Source organism: Talpa occidentalis, unplaced genomic scaffold (assembly GCF_014898055.3).
Source record: "Talpa occidentalis isolate TD23 unplaced genomic scaffold, MPIMG_talOcc4v2.1 talOcc4.16, whole genome shotgun sequence".
NCBI classification, from domain to species: Eukaryota; Metazoa; Chordata; class Mammalia; order Eulipotyphla; family Talpidae; genus Talpa; species Talpa occidentalis.
This window is the reverse complement of record NW_023601653.1, coordinates 54369190-54389608: the sequence shown is the minus strand read 5'-3', so window position 1 is coordinate 54389608 and position 20419 is coordinate 54369190. Positions and strand designations below refer to the sequence as shown.

The 20419-nt window shown below is 32.7% G+C and overlaps 1 protein-coding gene across 7 annotated transcripts in view; it reads right to left on the bottom strand.

The window, feature by feature from the left end:
- Positions 1–20419, bottom strand: part of C2CD5 (C2 calcium dependent domain containing 5) — an 86983-nt gene that overhangs the window by 32382 nt on the left and 34182 nt on the right. For all 7 annotated transcript variants that reach the window (XR_005125790.1, XR_005125791.1, XM_037514232.2 and 4 more), the window contains 3 exons: positions 14564–14672; positions 3059–3173; positions 163–258 (listed from right to left, as the gene is read on the bottom strand). Coding sequence is in view for 5 of the 7 variants with exons in the window: in XM_037514232.2 (XP_037370129.1) it covers positions 163–258; positions 3059–3173; positions 14564–14672 (320 nt within the window). In the remaining 2 variants the exon portion in view is untranslated. The remainder of the gene's footprint in view (positions 1–162; positions 259–3058; positions 3174–14563; positions 14673–20419) is intronic.

The following is a 20419-nucleotide window of genomic DNA, read 5'->3' as shown; positions in this document are numbered from 1 at the left end:
TGCTATAGGTCAGTTAAAGTTCAGTAAAGTGTCTGGTCCTGATTATTAACTGTACCACTGTTACCCACCCTCACAGAGAAAAACCACCCTGGTTCTAAGGGAACAAAGTCCACCTCTCCTTTCTCTGCCCTAATGGAAAATAACCCCGGCTGCCATGACCACCTCTGTTCCAAACAGCCCTCCACGGTGCCATCCTGCAGAAATCTAGGGTTCAGTACAGCTGCCGTGCCGGATGCAGATAAAATACAGACCTCTTCACTAGGAGAGAAAAAAACACAAGTTCACATTGTTAAGTCTCACTGTAAAAATGCTAAATATCAAAGTGATAATAAAGCTCATGATTTAAGTTCAAGTTTTACTATACTAAATATTACAGGATTACTCCCTTAACCTAGGTTAGAAAATAGCAGTAATGCTCTGCTATTAAAATAGAGGGCAAGCATTCTTTATTAAAAACTGTAATTAAAAGGCTAAGTATAATATATTCACAATAGATTGCTTTAAAATGTGGTAAAGCTGAAAGATTAGGATATTTAAAAATAAGTGTTAATCAAATATATTGTTGAATTCAGCAATGATCTATTGTAGAGTAATAAAGAACACTTCGAATGCTTATTAAATTTTATGAAAATTATTCTAAAATTAAAGCTATATAAATATCTGTATTGCTATAGCTTAATTTAAACTTAATAAGTGTTTAAAAAATCCAAAATACACTAGAGTTAAAACTACATTTTTATATGATAAAAACCAATTTTCAAAAGAATTCTTTGAAACTCTTTATTACATTTCCCCCAACTTGAAGGCTATAGAAGTCATTAATCAAAACTATTACTGAATGGGATCATAGAAAATGAGGAAATGATAGCATAAGTGACTAAACGCAGAAAACAAAGTATAAGTATACCAGAAACCTAAGAAATACTGAGAGAAATAGTCACTTGCTCTGTAAGGGAACAGTGAGAAGACAGGAAGAAAACCTGGAGCCAAGGAGGTATCTGAATCCAAGTTCCAGAAGAGCAGAAGTGCATTTCAAGTTCAATCCAGTAACAATGAAAGGGGTTAGAAAAAAATTAGTAAAATGGGATTAAAATACAAAGATTTTTTTGAGAGCTAAAGGAAAAAGAAGCTTGCATCTGATGAATTAAAACTTCTAAGTAAATTAATAGGACTCATTTCTATAAATGCCTGACAAAAATGTGACCTACCTCCAGGCACAGTGAATCTCACCTCTGGCCTCTTTCACAAGTTCTTCTTTAAAAACTGAGCCTTACTGAGCCTTCTCCCTATGCATTCACTCTTATTTTAAATAATTCACACTCGTGCACCAAGATTCAATTCAAGCATCAGCTATTTCACTGATACTTTCTTCCAATCCTACTTCCAATTTCCAATCCTGTGGGACTCCCCAAAGCATCTGGGACATTGCTATATATTTCCTAACTCTCCAGTGAATGTGAATTTGATGGTAAGGATTGTCTTTTATTTATTTTTAAATTTAATTTATTTTTTTTTTAATTTTCTTGCATCATTGTTCATTTTTATACATTAATTGGTTTCTCCCCTCAGAGAGACAACTGTCTTTTAAAACAGTGTTACAAGCTGACCACAGATCTGAGGCATATAGCAGCAGAGGGAGAAGAGGGCTCAAAACAGGAGAGAAGCACACAAGGGAATATGGCGGTGTTTCATGGGTGATATGATGGTGGGAGAACTATGAGGACTATGAAAGAAAAAATAATCAATTGATTAATAAAAAGAGAAAAAATAAAATTCTGTCACTAGATATGAAAGTGTACAACTCTAAATCCAAAAATAAGGCAAGACTGCTAGGGAAGTAAGACAGGATAAGCATAAGAAAGCAGTTTAACAAGAGTAGACCAGCTTACCATGGGACTAGAACAATTCAAGTGTTTAATACACCGTGCACAAAGGAAAAGAAAGGACTCTCGGAAGATGAAGTAGCATGGTCTGTAATGTTAACATTTCTATAATCATTTTTCTCAAACAATGATCTTGCCAGAAGCACAAGAGAATTATACACATACTAGTTGGCTGTAAAAATTATCCAAGAGTAGAAGGTGGGAAAACAAGAAAGCAGAAGGTCAAAGAGTTTCTAGATGATACCTATTACACACTTTTGGAAGAGCTGATAGTTGGGTTAAAGGATAGCAGAGAGCAAGTCAGAACCAGAGTGAGGAAAGGAAAAACTCTTAGTTAAGAGAAGGATCAAAGTAGGTACAAGAATAAATGTAATGGTAGAAAAATTATTAAGTTGTGATTCAAGAGTGAAATTTCATAGTTTGAAATTTTAAACAAGGTAGTTACAAATAATATTTAGGTCTGAAGTATGGTTGAAGTCAAGTAAGAATATAGGCCTTGAGGATGAAAAAGTTCAATGTCAGGCTGTCAGAACAAAGACAACCAACAAAGACTGCAGGAGATCACAGAGAGCTAAGTAAGGAAGGCAAGAGACTGTTTTGGAGGAAGATAAGTCTGATCTGTGGAATGGCATGGACTTTAAAGGCATGGATAAAAGCTAAGAGAATACAAGTGCTTCCTTAACATGGCAGAGTTAGTAACATAATTTGTTGGCAGGAGAAAGTTAAGTTACAGTTAGTAAAAAGCAAAATGAGTTTAGGGATGAACTTAAAAGACATATGAGAGTTAATTTACAATGCAGATCAAGCATTCCAAAGACCCCAGTGGAATGAGAAGAGTCATAAACTGGAGTAGAGTGGGCCTACGGTTACTACTTGCTATGTGGCAGAATTACATTCTTATTTTAATCCTTCAATAACCTTAACTGATAGGTGGTATGATCTCAATTTCAATGTATAAATGGAAACTCAGAAGAGTAGAGTAACCTTCCCAAAGTTGCAGAACAATTAAGTGCAAAAGTGGCACATGAACTTGGGCCTAACAAACTCCAAAGCCCCCTCTTCCTGGAGCACTCCACTATGCCGTTTTTCTCCATTTCTGCAGAAAGTTTTCCCCCTTTCAGATGGCAATCTGTAAGTTACAGCATCTAGAAAATCAAGTCATTATTATCATTTACCAGATGCTAGTTGATTCACTGTAGCCCACTACAGCATGACAGCCTAATGCTTTAGCATGTGATTTTATTTCTTGTCTGATTTCTGCCCACCATGCATCGCGAGTTTCTGGTTCATCTGAAAAATAAATTTTAAATCAGTTCACTACTCAACACATATTGTCTATATAACAAGAAATGTTTAAAATAAATGTACTCTGGAAGACAAAATAGTGTCCCACACAGATTTTAAAACTTTAATCTTTAAAATGTTATTTCTCAAAAATCTTATTGACATTTTATTTAATGCTACTTCTCACAAAATTTAACACTTTAAACTTGATTGCTAGAAAACAATCTAGTCTTGTTTGCATTATTACTTTAAGGGGCATCTATAGGAATGTATTTTATTGGCTACAACTTAAAATGGAGACCCAGAGTTCCCAGATCCTAATCTTAAACTGAGAGAAGATCCTATGTGTCACCTCAGTGAGTGAACACCTTATGTTCACTCATATCCATAAATTTCATTTAAATTCAGATTTCATTTCATGGTCTCTATTTTACAACCCACTAGACTCTGGATTATCTCCAAGACAAAGATTATACTGTGTTAAAGAGAGAATGCCATCTATAGTCACCAGTCCACAAGATGTGGGTTCTAAAAGAGAGGCAAGAAATAAAGGTACTAGGCAGTTTAAATAAAGGAAACAAATACATTGAAGAAATCAAATTATGTCATTATATAAGGAAAAATTTCAGATGGAATACTATAAACTCCATAATTAAGAAAATGCCTTACAACCACAGAATAGTATCTTATTACCAAAGGGGAGCCCAATATTGCTTATAATGGAGCATTATAAGTGGAACATCTGTCACACATACTTCCTGATCACTTGCGTTGAGCTGCAAACTAATGGTGAATAACAGCTGCAAATTACAGTAACATTTTATGTGCAAAGATGATAAAAACAGAAAGTCTATAATCAGCATATCTTAATTTGTTTCTTTTTATGCCAATTCCACTGGAGACAATTTTTGAAATAGACAAAGTTTAAATCAACTCTAAATAGGATGCTAAGCGCCTATTGTAAATTTTCCACCTAAAAAGCACTCTTAAAATTAGAAATCAAACAATCCAAAAACTTTCTATTTTTGAATTGCAGCATATATCCAGTTTTCAAAATGCTTTTCAAAATAAGTAAAATAAGTAGTATTATACTCACTAGTAAAATATGAAGACAGCAAAGTAAGGAAAGGTTAAAGGGGCTGATATAGCTCATATTCCTATGGTGCTATTTTGTTTCCTCCACAGGGAGGAAAAAAGGGAGAAATGAGGAGATAAAAGTCAGAACTACAAATGATGCCAGCCATTTCTTGAATTACATTTTTGGATCCAAGAGAGAGCTACCCTAAAGCCTTCTTTCAGAAGAAAAGAAAGAAATGCAGACTCCAGGAAACTGAGGAAAAGATCAAAGTATGAGATAAAAATGAAGGAAAAGAAATAGAAAGACTACAACACAGTGTTAGCAGTCAATCTTATGAATTAAGAAATGTGAGAGACAATTTGGTGGCCCTGTTCTGCAAACACACTAAGTGTTAAAAAATTTCTGCATATCCCTCATTCAAATATATACATTAACAGCACAAATACACTTTCAAATCCATTCCCTAAAGTGACTTTGTAGATCATAAGAAAAAACTACTAGTAAAGTAGTTGCTCTAACCTATCAAACTATTTAGGAGTCTTCAAAAATAAACATTACAAATAATAATTAAAAATTCTCAGTTTAGAAAATAATTATTTTCCAGAAGGAAAAAAAAGGAATAAAATTCAAAGTCTAACTTTCTTAAAAGCACTAGAAACCTGTTACTTGCTTTTTAAACCATTCTGGGTTTAAAGTACTATTTGCTAACACAAGTAGTTGTATGCTACATTTTTATAAAAATAGATCTTCTCACATTAGGCTTTCCTACATCTGTGCCACAAGTATTACATGATACTTTTCTTTTTAAAAAATAAAATTCACAGAAAGTAATCCATTATACTGTTTTATAAATTAATGAAAAATGAAGGAAGCTACTTATTTTTAGCTCAAAATATATTTACAAATGGCCAGCATGTCTAAATGGGAAAGTATGTAATAATAATTACTATGAAATACATGTAACCACATAAAATACAAAGTTTATTTATGTCAAACTTACCTTGATGTAACACATAAAATCAGATAATTAAACCAAACACTATGAAAGAATAAGTGGCTGATTTAAAAAAAACATAAAAACAAAAAGCTGAATGCAGCGCAAGTGGAGCATTCATATTCTTCTGACAAGTTCACAAGCAGCCTTTATTTTGACAATGAGCCACACAGTTGCACATGGGATGCCGTTGTTGGACTTAAAGTATTTACAAGTTGAATCAAAGATAAAGAGCTACGTAACATGGGAGCTAAGGAAGCAAATGGCATATGTCCACACTCCAAAGAATTTCTTAAATTTGGTTTTTGGCTGAAGCAAAAGCTCAAAGAACAAAGGATTTTGCAAAGCAGATTCAGCAGACAGGAGCCAGAAACAGTGGGTATCGTGGCGCATGCTTGGATCAAGTGACAGTACAGACTGAAAACTATGGCAGCTCACTGAAATGGTTACAGAAAGTAATGGCCCTGGATTCTAGGTGAAAGCAAGGCAAGCATACAGTAGGGAGCAGTTAGTCACAAACTAGTAATTGGATTAACAATCATCTACAACTGTAAGCCAGAAGCCAAAAGATGAATTTTTTGGCTATTAAATTTAGGGGCTGTTTAAAATAAAGATTAATCAATTATTTAATGTTTAAGAAAAATTATCTTTAAAGTCAGCATTATACTTATGCAAGAGATGAGTCAGAGAATATTCAAGTAGTAATTATGATTCAGCCTAATTTAATACAACTGAAAATTCAAAAATAGCACAGTATTTAATCCCTATAATGGAATTTAAGGCCAACTACATCCTTATAGGAAATAACCTAGTAAATTTGGTTATTTGTTCTACAAAAAGAGAATGAGGAACTACCAAACTTATCTCAAAGGCAAAATAAAGAGTCTAGTTCAAAATGTTTGGCACTAATCCTGGCCATCCATGAAAGTGGGCACAATTTAGTCATTTATATACAGCTGAGATGTGAAGGTCACAATTAATAAACATTTCAGAGATATCAAAAAAAAAATCTTCACCTCAAATACCATGCACCTTCCAATAATATATAGAATTATTTATAATTATTTTAAAAAAATCTTATTTAGGAGATAATAAAAATTTCATCACTACACACATTATATCTATACTATTTATTTTTTTTTTATGGGTCAGAACTCTTCATAGATAATATCACAAATCTTTGAATAAATCTTCCTAGTTATAAGCATGAACTGATAGCTATACAAGTACCTCTCTGATATTTCTTAGGGGTAAAGTCTGCACACTTGGGTTGACATCACAATCCATTTTACTACTATTCCTTTTCTAGATCATGGCCATAGCTTGATATCTTGCCATCTTTTTAGCATTTTTCTTGTTTCTGAAATGCAGGTAAAGTGGTAAAGATTCCTAAAGTGACAGAAGTAGTTTATATCTCAGAAAGTGAAGAAATGAACTCAATCCTTAATGAAAATCAAACCTTTTGAGGTTTCAGACAGACACTTCTAAGAAACACTGATTACCTAAAGATTATTACCTATTTTTACAAAGCTCTGAGAGAAATAACTGACCCCTAGAGAATCTTTTGATCTGGATGAGTGGGGGAAAAAAGGAATGGGCAGTATTCAACCTAATTTTTAAATGAACAAAAGGAAATAAAGTATAGGTAGGATCAAATAAAAGTTTTAAAACAATGAGAATCCATTTTGTTAATGCACAGCACGAACAGCCATGTTTTCAAATACCTAAAAGTAATATTTCAAATGAAAACAACCTTTTGAAGAAGATAAATTTTCCCAAATGAAGCAGAAATTGGAGATTTTTGGGTTTAGGGGAGTAGACAATCTCAACCTGGGTGGGGATTCAGTTCAGAATAGAAAGAAGAGTGTCACAGAGAGGAAGTAATTTGCAAGTTCAGAGCAAACACCATGATGAAGCAACCTGGGATGGTGGACAGGATATAATCTATATTGGACCAAACTGGAGTCTTTACTATCTGTAAAAAAAAGTCAGTCACTTACTCCTTAATTGTGAAATTGCACTTTTTATTTATATAATGTAGCTGGGTGCCAGTTACACTATTTAAAAGGAAAATTATATATTGTATTTACATGTTACATTATATGCAATGTACATTATAATGTAAAGAATATTTGGTCACATTATATATATATAGATTTATAAAGTGTAAAATTTCACAATTAAGAAATAGATTACTTGTCTGGTCTTTTTCTACAGATAGTAAAAAATGATGAGTAATGAATATTCACTTGCATTACAAAGAGAAACTTATATAGTCCTGCTACATATGAAAAAACTTGCATACCATACATGCTGTTTACACGTTCTTGAACTCTACCTCTGAAAACTTATTAAAATACTGAAAACCAAAAGTTGTTTAACTACATTAGTCTTAGTTTTTTGCATAACTACTCATGAGTACCTCTCAAGTATAATAAAAAGAGTAATTGCTGAGATCACCAGGAGAATTCAAGTTCAGGAAAGCCTATCTCCATTTAACTACATGCACTCATGCATGCAAACACACAGAAGAGTAGCATAAGAAATAGCCTGAACTGGGTGTGTAATCAAGATGTCAGCTGGCTGAACAATGGCGTCCCCAGCCCTCAACATCATTGGAAGGTATTCCAATGAATGTCCACTGAATAAGAATTTTTTAATTGGAATTGGTGGGGGGGGCGGTTTAAATGAGCAGACTGATATGTATACCCCATAAGTATTTTCTTACATATCAGCCAATTCATATTTTGCTAAAATTAAGTATTTTTAAAGTGACAATTATACTTAAATTTTTAGGTTTTAACTATTGCCCTCAAAATAAGGTGCAGTTATCTAAACTGTAACTGATGACTGACAGAAAAAGAGTAAAACTTCTAAATTCAGAATACTAAATCTACGGCTTGCCTTATCACTAGGTAAAGCTCTATTTATTCTAAGATTGAGAAACTGTTTAAATAAAATTGTCCTAAAATCTAAGTTGTTGCAAAACACTAAGGGAAAAAAATTTTAAAGTAGCCTCAGAAACAAGTTATCAAATTTTAAATAAGCTGTTTACTAACTCAAGACTTAACATTCACTCTTAAAAATATTGTTTAAGTCTAGAAATTTCAAACTAGTACTTTACAAACCATATTACATAATTACTATTTCCTCGTATCACTTCCTAAAAAAAAAAAAAAACTATACTGACATGAACTGTATACAAAGAAAGAATAATAACACTTTCCTCAACTACACTGATTTTAAAACTATTGTGAGGTATTAAGAAATATTTTTAGTGCTTAACTCAGGAAAAAAAAAATCACAGCCACTTGAGAAACAACGCCCAGGATTACTAAAATTTACTCTGAAAATATTTTTACAACTCCACTTTCAAAGAATTTGAGTTTCCAAAGAGAACTCAACAGCATCCTGGTCACAGCCTAGCTTGTCTAGTTCTCAGCTAAAAATTGTCAAAAGCCTGCTTTTTTACCACATCTACTAATGGGTGAATTCTATGATCAAATTATTCTGTAAATTTACAGTTAAGACCCGTAAGACCTGAAGTCAGAGTAAGTGAGGTTAAAATTGTGGCTCGGCCACTTTCCAAACTTATCATACTTTGGGAAAATGACAGGGCTTCATTTTGCTCTCTGACAGGATGAAAACAGAGGCGACCTCAGAGTTCTGTTCTAAGAATTAAGTGACCCACTGCCATGAAGCACACAGAGGAGAGCCTGACTCAGAGGAAGGGTTCTCTCAATACTAGCTCCCCTATTCTCGTCACATCCTAAGTTACCTATCTGGTCAGGATTAGTGCTATAAACTAGTATGCCTGTCTCTAGTTGCGCTGTCTTTAAATCTACTCTCCATCCCATAGTCGATCTAAAGCAAATATGCCATGGCTTACTCCTTTGCCCTCTGCTGCTAGACTCCCATGCCCAACATTTGCAAATGCTAAATCCTCTTCTTCCCAGCAGCAAGATTCATCTTGTCTTTCTCAAAATTTGTTAGCAAGCCTACCTCGAGTTCCCCTCTTCCTACTCTTTGAAAAACATTTTTATCACTTGTAGTAGTTAACACGAATTAAGGTAAAGCAGTAAAGGTGGACAGGGTAAAAAATTAAAATAACCAAGATCTTCTGTACTCAGTAGCAGAAGACTTACTAAATTTATGAAGTAACTATTCTCATCAAAAGGATATTTGCTGGCTGGAATCCTGTTTTGCAAATGCTGGAAGTTTCAGTACTACATTCAAAGGATAAATAGATATTAACATATTTCCAAATACAATGTCTGAAATAAGAATCTCTTATATAGCCTTCAAAACTGAGTACAAAAATTACCTCTACAGCTTCCCTGCTACCTTGCTAATCACACCATCCTCTGAATTCTATGTCTTGCATCGCACCATACCACACAGTAAACCAATTATAAAATTTTCTATCCTCCCAGAATATGAGCTTTGTGAAAGGGGATCCAGGATGTCTGCATACCTGTTACCTAATAAATTGCATAGCAGAAGACAAATTCCAATAAATGCTTATATGATATATTGTATCTTTTATTACTGTGTGATGTAAAACATTTTCCTATATCCACAATTAAGAATGTTTATTAATTAATAAGTATATCAAATGTGGTAGTGTTCCTCTTTTTCTCTTGGAAGACTGTGTTGAATTGATGCAACGTCATATGATACATGGTATTAGAGAATCTACGAAAATCAGTAAGGAAGAACAATTTCTATTATTACCAAAAATTGTATCAACAATACTTTTTTTAACAAATTGTCGCAAATCTTGATTTTCTATGGTAATGGCCACCCATTCTCTAATTACAGAAGATACATGTGATTTGAATATATTTAACAAATATATCATTTTTTTAAAAAATCACCAAATTGTTTTTCCTTAATAATATCAAAAGCAATCTGATATCTAAAAATGTACCAACTGTTACCAGAAAAACTCTAGTACCTCAACCCTGAGCATATTACTTTAAGAACATCTCTTAGGCTCTTTCAATATTCTCTAACTTATTTCCATCTTTTTTTTTCATGCCCTTATACCTGATGTTCTTTTAAATGATGGCAAGATATACTGCTTCCTCAACTATGTTTCTCCTTGCTAAATTCTGTAGCTCTGCTTACATGGAACAAAATCTTTATTATGTACAAGATTTAATTTTTGTCTTTTCCACTTTCCAAGACTGTTCTATCATCTAACATACATCTCAAACTAAACATCTTGGGCATCACTTAAATTATTAATAACTTATCTGTCTTAACGTCCTTTTCTTACATTACTAGTCTTTGTCTCCTCCCATTACACTAATCTGCCTGTGTTTTAAGGATATATTCTTATTAAATAGACCCAGCAGGGTATTTTTAACTTCTTACTGAAAATCAATTATGAAGTATTAATATTACATTAAACATGATTATTTTAATTTGAAACAATGAGATAACATGCTGGCAAAAACTTGGATAGGAATAGAGAGTAGGTAATTTCCCTAGAGATTTACCAGTTAATGTCAGTCTAAATCTGCAAAGGTTGGACCTGTTCAGATTGTTTACTAGACTGAATTTAGGTAAATCTGCAAGATGAACATGATTTACTTCATAGTCAAACATGCATTACTTACATCAGAACTTATACCTTGGACTCCTAAGAACAAAAAAAAGTTTACAATATTGAAAAGATTTTGGGATATTATCTAAAATGTTGAGTCTCTTAATGTACCTGTTATTCTGTAAATAGATATAATTTCTGATACAAAAAAAAAAGACCCTGAAAAAATTCTTTAGGCAAAGTACTTACTTCTGATACTTAGTCAAAATGGTTCTATTATTTATTTCTTAACAAAAATTTAGGTAGTTATATTATTAAGAGAAAATGTCTTTATCAAAAAGATAATTGGCTTTGACTCTAGACCACATCATCAGCTGTAAAGTTAATTTAGTTTAAGGTACAAACTATATTCATATGTAAAATTACTTTAAAAAATTATATTTTTGCATGAAAGGGAAAGGAAAAAAGCTAATGAAGTGGTTAATCCTACAAAATGTTCTTACTTACCAAAATTGGAACACTTCTGGGATTATAAATTAAAATGTTAATAGTTAGACTTTTAAAGTATTTATAGAACATTAAATATATCCAATTCAAAATTAAAGTTTAAGTATACTTTAAGATTATCAAACTAGTCATTTATACTTATATACAACAATTAATATTTCATTAATTACAAAGCTAATGTCTGTATCATTTACCTGATACAAAACTGTAATTTAAAGCCATCATTCTGAAAGGTACAAACCTAACAAAGCCATTTGTAATTTATAGTATTGCTGTGGTTTTGATTAATTCACTTTAGATAGCTCATCTTTATATTTTGCATCTCAATGGAAATTACAAGAGTTATAACGTGTATTGCAGAATATATCTGTATGATTGAATTGATAGTAAACCTATTTAATCTGGAACATTTCTAAAAACTTCACTGAGCTGCCATAATTTCTGTCAGCATATGTAGTACTGAAGGACCATTAAAATACCTGAATTGAAACTATTCCAGTCTAGCAGTTTGTAAGATCTTGTGTTACCCATAATTCCGACAAAGGCTGAGTTCAAAACAGCAAATTAGTAGATCAGTTTTAGATGCAGAATAGTAGAAATAAAACAAAAAACACTACAACAAGAACACAATTGACAACACCACTCGACAGGAACTGGAAAGACATAGACAGCAGAGTTAATAAGATGTAGAAATAGAAAGGGAAGAAGGAGCATGCTATCATAATCTAACATTAACTAAGGTTTAATTAAATTAATTACCTGGACTTTTAAAACCAACCCACTTTCCCCTATAACGATCCTGTTTGCTTATATTTAACAAAGGAGGAAATTCTAAAATAAATAACTCCAAAATAATAATCCATAGTTAGCATGTGGTAATGGTTTTAAATAAAAATTTTTCCTCCTATGTTTGTGTGAAATGAAAATTTCCCATATTCACCCGTCAAAAAAAATAGCTGCACGATTCATTTGGAAATGCAAATAAATACAGCACTTTGAATATTAGCACACTCCTTTCACTTCATTGTAAGTTTCTGTCAGCACAGTAACTCAGTGCCAAAAAGTTAACACATCTTCACCACAGAAGATGTTAATGTAGAGTTTTGTGTTAACACTGCTTCTTTCAACAAATTCAAAATTTTTTCATAAATACTTGAGGGACCTGGAGGTTAATATGATGTTCTTGAGAAAACGTTGCTTTTAAATGCATAATACAAATACAAAACAATCCAAGGAATGTGATATTTATGTCAAAATAATGTAATTAGAATAAATCATCAATTTTACTTAATTGAAAATAAAGCAAAATATAACTCATAGGTAGCTGAAAACATTTCTATGTATATGTTGATAACCTTTTGTAACTTTTCATAAATAGTCCATTAATAACTGAAGATTTCTACATGTGAGGTGAAAATTATGCCTATGAAAGGGGAAGAAGAGAATGGATGAGCTGGTAATTAAAATAAGGATCCCTAGGCCTGGTTTCTCACATTTCTTACACAGTTATAAATAACTGGCAAGAAAAATAAACTCCCCAAACAGCAGTTTTTTGGTAAAAATTAATGCAATTTTAAAACAGTTTACTACTTAAACTGATGTAAATAACCTTCACTTGTTCTCCTAGACTCAACAGCTTCTCAGAGTACATGGAAGCAAAGAAATAAAGTAAAATGTTTTCCATAAACAGAAGACATCACCAACAACTGAATATATTCCTGAAACCATTCTTGGAGTTCTCATACACGGTCTATCAAAATATCTGAGTCAGTGGTCCAGAGCAGCACAGTAACTAGCCTTGGGTCACAGTCAACATCAGGCATCTCAACTCAGTACAACTGTGCACTTTCCAACATTTCAAGTTCCTAAACACAAGAGGTGGAATGTGGCATAACCATAACCTCCAAGGTCTCAACAAATAAAATAGGCATCATTCTAAATTGGCAATTAATTGCTGCAGAATACACAAATACTACAATGAAGAAAAGATTTTAAATTGATCTTAGGATCAAAGTTAGGAACAGGGGGAAAAAACAAACCAAAGAAGAAAAAGAGAAGACTAATGCTTGGAAGCTGTATTGTTCAACTTTAGAGTTAAAATAATCCTAACTAGTTCTGTTTTCATGAAATTTCGTTCAAGGGCTAGAAAAATTCCATTCTGTTTCTCTGTAATTATTAACTCAATGACATCAAATCTCAGGGCAAGGACAAAATTCTTTTTCATTTAAAAAAGAGCTAATGCCCTACATCCTCAAAATCATTATCTATAATGTTTTATGTACAATAATTTAAAAGATTTTACTTTATACCTGTCAGTATAAGCCTCAGAAAGAGGTTACTGAAAGTGACATTTAAAATTTTCAAAAATACATGTAATATATGCCAATAACAATACCATATCATTTCAACTTAAGAGTATGTTGTCAAAATAATAAGTGACTCAAGCAAATGATTAGGCTCTATTCTCTGGGGGGCAGAGGGTGCAGGAACACATTCCACACATTCTCACCACTACTCATTTTTATTTTAGATCTATAAAATCACCAAAGCATTAGTAATGTAAGGCCCTAAAATTACTAGCACTTTGATGCCTAAAATCTTTTGGTCCTATGTATTAAAGAAGTGAGTTATGATTCATACTTGTTCATTTATATAGAATAAATCACTACACAACAGCAACCGAGGAACTAGAGACATGAGATTTCTTTTTCAATTTTTACTCTACACAATGCTTACAATTGCATTCCAAAAGAATAATTCTTACTCTACGAAAGTAATTAATTACTTTTGTAATTAATTACAAAAATAATTTTGTAATTAATTACAAAAATAATTCTTACTCGACACTTTTGTAGAGTAAGAATTATTCTTTTGGAATGCAATTGACTCAAGCAATCTATAAAAAGATACTGCTTGTGAAGAAAATTAACATATTTTCAGTTAAATGTGTTTAAGTCAATGGCCATAATGATCAAATTGTAAAATCTGTTACCTGCTTGGATCAAAGAAAATAGTTGACTAAAAAGTTCCTTAAGGATTCCCTCAAAGCGATACTGTGGCCAAAAAAAAATGAGCCAAGATTTGTATTAAAAAGTAACTAAAGTATATTTCCATTTATTTTTAATAAAATTACTATATTTTAAAGCAATATGTGCCAGTTTTATCTTTTTTGATATAGATTTGGCTTAAGAAAATTGTAAAAATAAATTTTAATAAACACAATTTAAGTAGATGAAAGACTGAAAACATATTTTTTAGGAACATACCAGGATTGTGAATACGATCCAAAAGCTTCACAGAGCGTGCACTAACAACACCCCCGACGTGCACAAGAAATCCAGGAGGAAATGCCGTCAAGGTAAAAAATGGAAATTCCTAATGGAAAGAATGGGGGAAAATATAACTATGTGCAAGATATAAAAAATTTACTTATTAAAAGCCTTCCATAAGGAAACAAATGCTATCCCTTAACAAAAGGCTCCCAATTATATATTACACATGCTTTGCTATGAAAAGTTTCTTTGGATGCTTGGCTTTCCAAATTCACTTTTCCATACAGATCATGTTATATAGAATTAAAATACTATCTTTATTGATTCTCAAAGAGGAAACATATTTTCAGAGGTCCAATTCAATATATTTAAACACACTTTTTCTGCTTCTCAATCTTCTACTCTGAGAGCAACTTCCCAATGAGATGAAGGGATGCTCTTCTCTCTCCCCCAATCTGTACAGTTCTCACAAATACACCCAATTCCAGGCTACTGGTAAAGACTCCAAAGACCTGAGAAAGAAATCGAAGCAAATATGCAATGGAAGGAGGTGTGGTAAGGGGAGAGCAGTATGGTTTAAGAGATACACAATAAGGAAAAGACGGGGGCAAGGTAGAGAGGAAGGTAGAGAATGATGTGTAGGATTACTTACTATCAGCTCCAGGGTAGCAAGAGAAAATGCAAATACATACATGTATATTAAGGGGAGAGCTATGTAGAGGAAACTAGGAAGGCAAGATAATTCCACAAGTTCTTCCAAGCTTTATTCTCTTATTCTATCATAGACATAAAATCAATTTCGAGACAAGAAGACAAAAGAAATGGTAAAGGTGAGAAAGGAATTTCACTGAAATGGCACCCAGGAAGAAGCAGGAGTTTCATGGCTGCCTAAAGATAGAGGTCTCTCCCAGTACACAATTACATGCAAGTGAGGGAAACACAATGACTGACTGTCCTGACTGCATGACTGATGTAGCTCACTTAACCAGGAGTCACTTACCAGTAGCCTCGGTTATTCAGAACACAACTAAGAACTGAAGGATAAGCAAACAAAGGGTCTCTCAGCAGTCAAAAGAACTGTTCTATTTCCAAGTACAATAGTTTATGTACTTTATTCATAAGAGATCCCCAGAGATCACATTCATACTATTATATGTAGTAATTAGAAATCTACAATTTTAGGAACATATTCAAAAATCTATCAGTATCTTTTTTTCCCTGAACCACAGCAGATTAAATGCAACAAATAAAAGCTAGGAGAGAAAGACATACAGAATACTACTAGGAGCAGCACATTAAAAGCAGCAAGTTTACTCACTGGCTGCTTAAAGCACGGAGAATAGGAATTCACCAAAGCATAATTTACAAAGCATAGCAACTTGGAGTCATTTAGCAAAAAGGCAAACAGTCCCACACACCTCAGTAACTCGTGAGATACAGTATAACATATATGTGTGTATGTATATACACACATGTTAAGAAAAAAATCATTTTGAATTTAGAAGTAATTTTTAAATGAGCAAGGGCAAGAAAAGCCTGGGCTATATAGAAAAAGAGTAAAATGCCAGTGTATGAACCTGGATAGGTTGGCCTAGCTGTCAGGCAGGGGTAGGGATAGGTCACTTAAATGTATTATAAAATGTTTAGTCAAAATGCTTCCTTATTTCCACCTCAATTTTTTTAGCATAAGTTTTAAATGAGAAATGTATGGGGAGGCTCGTGTTATAGAAATGAGGATAGTAGCTTACCTAATAAGATAAGTCTTCAATTTTTTTTCTTTTTCAAGAACACTGAAGCCTTAATATATCTGAGGCATTTCATAGTCCCAAAGAATTAAAAAGCACTTTACATTTAACCTTTATACTTAACTATTTTAAATATCTGCATAAGAGACACTGAATATTAAATTCTTAGTAAGCTAAATAGAAAATGGTATTTCTCACTAAAACTGAGAAATGTATTAGGCAAGTTCACATATTGAAAAACATCTACATATAAGATGAGTATAAAAAACTGGACCTAAATGATTTCTCTTTTGGGGATTCTTTACTCTTCTCCCCCAATTTTAGAAGCTGGGTTAGGAAAAGCATCATCCTGGGAAACAGCCAGATGCATCCTGGGAAACAGCCAGATGTCCCAAGAGGCAGAGGACCACTCCGCCAACTTCAACTATCCTACATGTCCCACGTTATCCAAGCAGCACATCCACTCACTTACACATCCAAATTTAAATCAGAGTAAATAAAAATCATTCTGTATTCACCAAAATTATACCTTCAGGCAACTCTCTTATTAGGAATTCCTGCTCTCTCACTGACTACTGAAAACCTGTCATCTCCATACCATCACCAGCAACGATGGAGGAACTTATAATGTGCCAGCCTATGTAAAGTACCTTAAAACTATGCTTTATAATCTACCCCATACCCTAAGAGGGAGGTATTATTACATTCATGAATTAGGTGAAAAACTGAGGTAAAGAGGGCCTTTTATACTTAGGCTCTTTCTGAGCATTCAGCTTCTTGTCATTTCTGATTTAAACACCAAGTTAAGCCGATTACAATTTCTACTCTATTATTACACCTAATAAATTTACAGGTTCTCATTCATTGAAAAGGACAGTTTACTTAATATCAGGACAACTACATCCTGCTTTCAATGCCTAGATGGGAATTTCAGGGACTGTGAAAGACATTTCTATGAAAAGCGCTTGTATTTAAAGTATCTTTATATGATATTTAGATAAGATTTTATATGTTGATGCTTTGACACAAGTGCATGGAGCATAAATTTATTTCATAAATATTATGTACTCAAAGATAGGCTAGTTGAAAAATGAGAACACAATGGTATATTTAAATAGAATTTTCCTTAGAAGATATAGTTTACTTTTTAAAGATTTATAGTTTATTTTTTAAAACAAACATTCTTATCCCAGCGACCAAAGTAAAATTTCTAGATATAAAACTCCATGCTAGATTCTTACTATGACTTATTGTACAAATTTAACCCCACTTCTAAAAACATAGTAAGTTATCAAGAGTTTGCTTTATAATCAGTATATCCCAAAACATGTTCCTCACTAGTAGGTATTTTAAATGAGAAGTTCCATGGTAATATATTTTGGGAAATACAAGATTAAACTAAGGCATCTATGTTTCTTGAAGAGAAATACACATTCTAGAATCTAAAAATTAGATAATGCAATAAAATAATGTAATAGTTACATTATTCTTATAAGAAGAGACATTGCAAAAATCCATTCCCTTTATTTCAAGTAGTTTGAGATGAAACCTATAGCCAAATAAAACTATCTCTATTTCTAATGACTCAATAATCTGACCCACCATGCCAAGATCTTCAAGTTATTTTTTAATATTCTTTGTGAGAGGGAAATAAAATACACTCACAATAGAGATATTTAGTTTTTACAAAACTGTAAAAGAATTACAGTTCTCCATACCTTTACTATGAATTCCATGCAGGTTCTCTAATATTTTATGCCCAATGTGTTAATGTATCCAAAACTTTAAGACATTTAAAGGAATACTCAAAAACAAATTTTATGCAAACAAAATTTTAAAGAACTGTTACTTGAATAACATCTTTTATTTAATGGATTAAATAAAGTTTCTCTTTTCCTCAAAAGAAGTAAAAGGCTACATAATTTATAAAGGGTGGCAAGAGGTAGAAATTAGTATTTCAAAAATGAATATAAAGTGTTTTAACTTGACAAAGTTAAGGCTTATCTGAAACAAAAGAGGGAACTGTTCAGACTTCTGTGCAATTTTTTCCCAAAACGAAGCCATACGAATGGCAGCTAAAAGTGAATGAAGTCAAAAACAATGTTTTTGCTATTGATTATGTATGCAGGATAAAGAAATGGTCTGATGAACTCAAGTAACTGCCTGTGCAGTGTAGTAATAGAGATTTATTTGTTTTTTACAAAGCTGTAAAAAAAAAAAAAATTACAGCTCTCCACACTTCTATTATGAATTTCATGAAGATTCCCTAATAATGTATGCCTAGGATATTAATGTATCCAAAACTTTAAGAATGTTTAAAAGAATATTTGAAAACATAAAGTTTATGCAAACTAAATTCAAGGCAACTGGTAATCTTTCCCTTTAATGTCAGAGTTTTTTATAAGTTCTATATTTTTTTTTAAAGATTTATTTATTTATGCATACAAGAGCTGGGGTACAGGTCAGAGATGCGGGTGGTAAGAGGATTCACCAGAGACAGAGTGGGCAACAGAACAGGCACATCCACCGAAGTACACTGCTGAGGGGAACAGCGAGCCAGTCAGGAGAGGTCTGCTGTGTCATGTGGGTTGCTCCCTGGCAGGCTGGGAATCGAACTAGTGCTGCAGAGGCTGCAGATAGCGTCATAGTGCAGTGCTTAACCCCTTGTGCCACCAGGGAGGCCCTTAAAAGTTCTTAATCAGATAGCAAAGTCACAGGCACAACATACTGGCAATTATCTCAGTAGATCACATCTCAAGGTTACCCAAGTGTTATGGCTCATGTTAATTCTAGAAATGGTAAATAGATTACTGAATATATTCCCAATATGAGGGACTCAGTAGAGAATACAAAGCCGGGAGAAGAGAGGAAATAAGAGCATACTGGCTAAAACATAAACAAAGAAATAAAGAAGTAGACACATAACACTATCACTCTGCCCTCTTCTTATTTTCAGCCTTTCCTTGTATTTGGATTCAATGGATGATTTGAATATCTAAGTGGGTTTTTTGATGGAAGTAGCTGTATGCCTGTGATGTCTGAGAATAGCTGAAAGGTAATCATTATTTGATAGGGAATAATGCCAAGAACTGGGTACAACTAAAATCTCAAAACTGCCTAATTCTGCTGCTTTTTCTAGCACTGTCAAAAAGGCAGTGAATAAAGATACTTCTAGCATTAAAAAAAGATAGTCTAAGAAGTTCATTGCCTTTGCTTGTAACTATTCCCAAAAGCCAACCTTTAGAAAATAGCTTTGTTTTCATAAAAAGCATCCGTTTATAGGTATTGCTGTTTCACTTTTTTAAAGAATAGTATAAAATGGAACATGTAAAAGAAAATTCTGTAAATGCTTTTAACTTTAAAATCAGACATAATGAAAGCTATGGAACTGTGCCTTAAAATAAGTGACATGACATATAAGAGCATGCACTGTTTTAGTTAAGTAGAAAAAAACAAACATGAGCCTCACAGTGCTACTAAAACAAAAAAATGTTGCATTATGAAAAGAAAAAAAGCTGGTAACATTTGTTAAAAGCTTAAATAAAACTTAAAATGATCAAGATGAAAACTAAAAAAGCTACTAATACAAGAAATAGGTTCTCACACATGTCCAGTAACATACCCGCCTTCTACAGAACCTATGAGGCGATCCTCCCTTAGCAATGAAGTTTACACAAAAACATAAAAAGAGAAGTCATCCAAAAACTTTAACTATTTTCCCACTTAACATACTGAACTAAATATCAAAGTTGTAATAGTTAAAATAGATGCCTTAACATACTGAATGAATACACGGTTTATGTCAATCTGTAGAAGAAAAATCTGTGCATTCTTACCCCAAAGATAAGCCAATGATAAAATAATCTCAGCAAATAAATATATTCATATGCTAAAGTTACTTCTAATGTATTATAACTAGAATGTTTTTGTAAAAATTTCTATTTCCTTTTCATACCTTAAAACTTTAACTGAAATTAAAAATGATTTTATCATTCAATGCGTATTTGCAAATAAAGAGTTTGTAATAAAACCTTGGAGGACAAAACAAAAATAGTTAATAACATAATCCCCAATTGAAATTAATTATTCACAGGCAAATTATTTT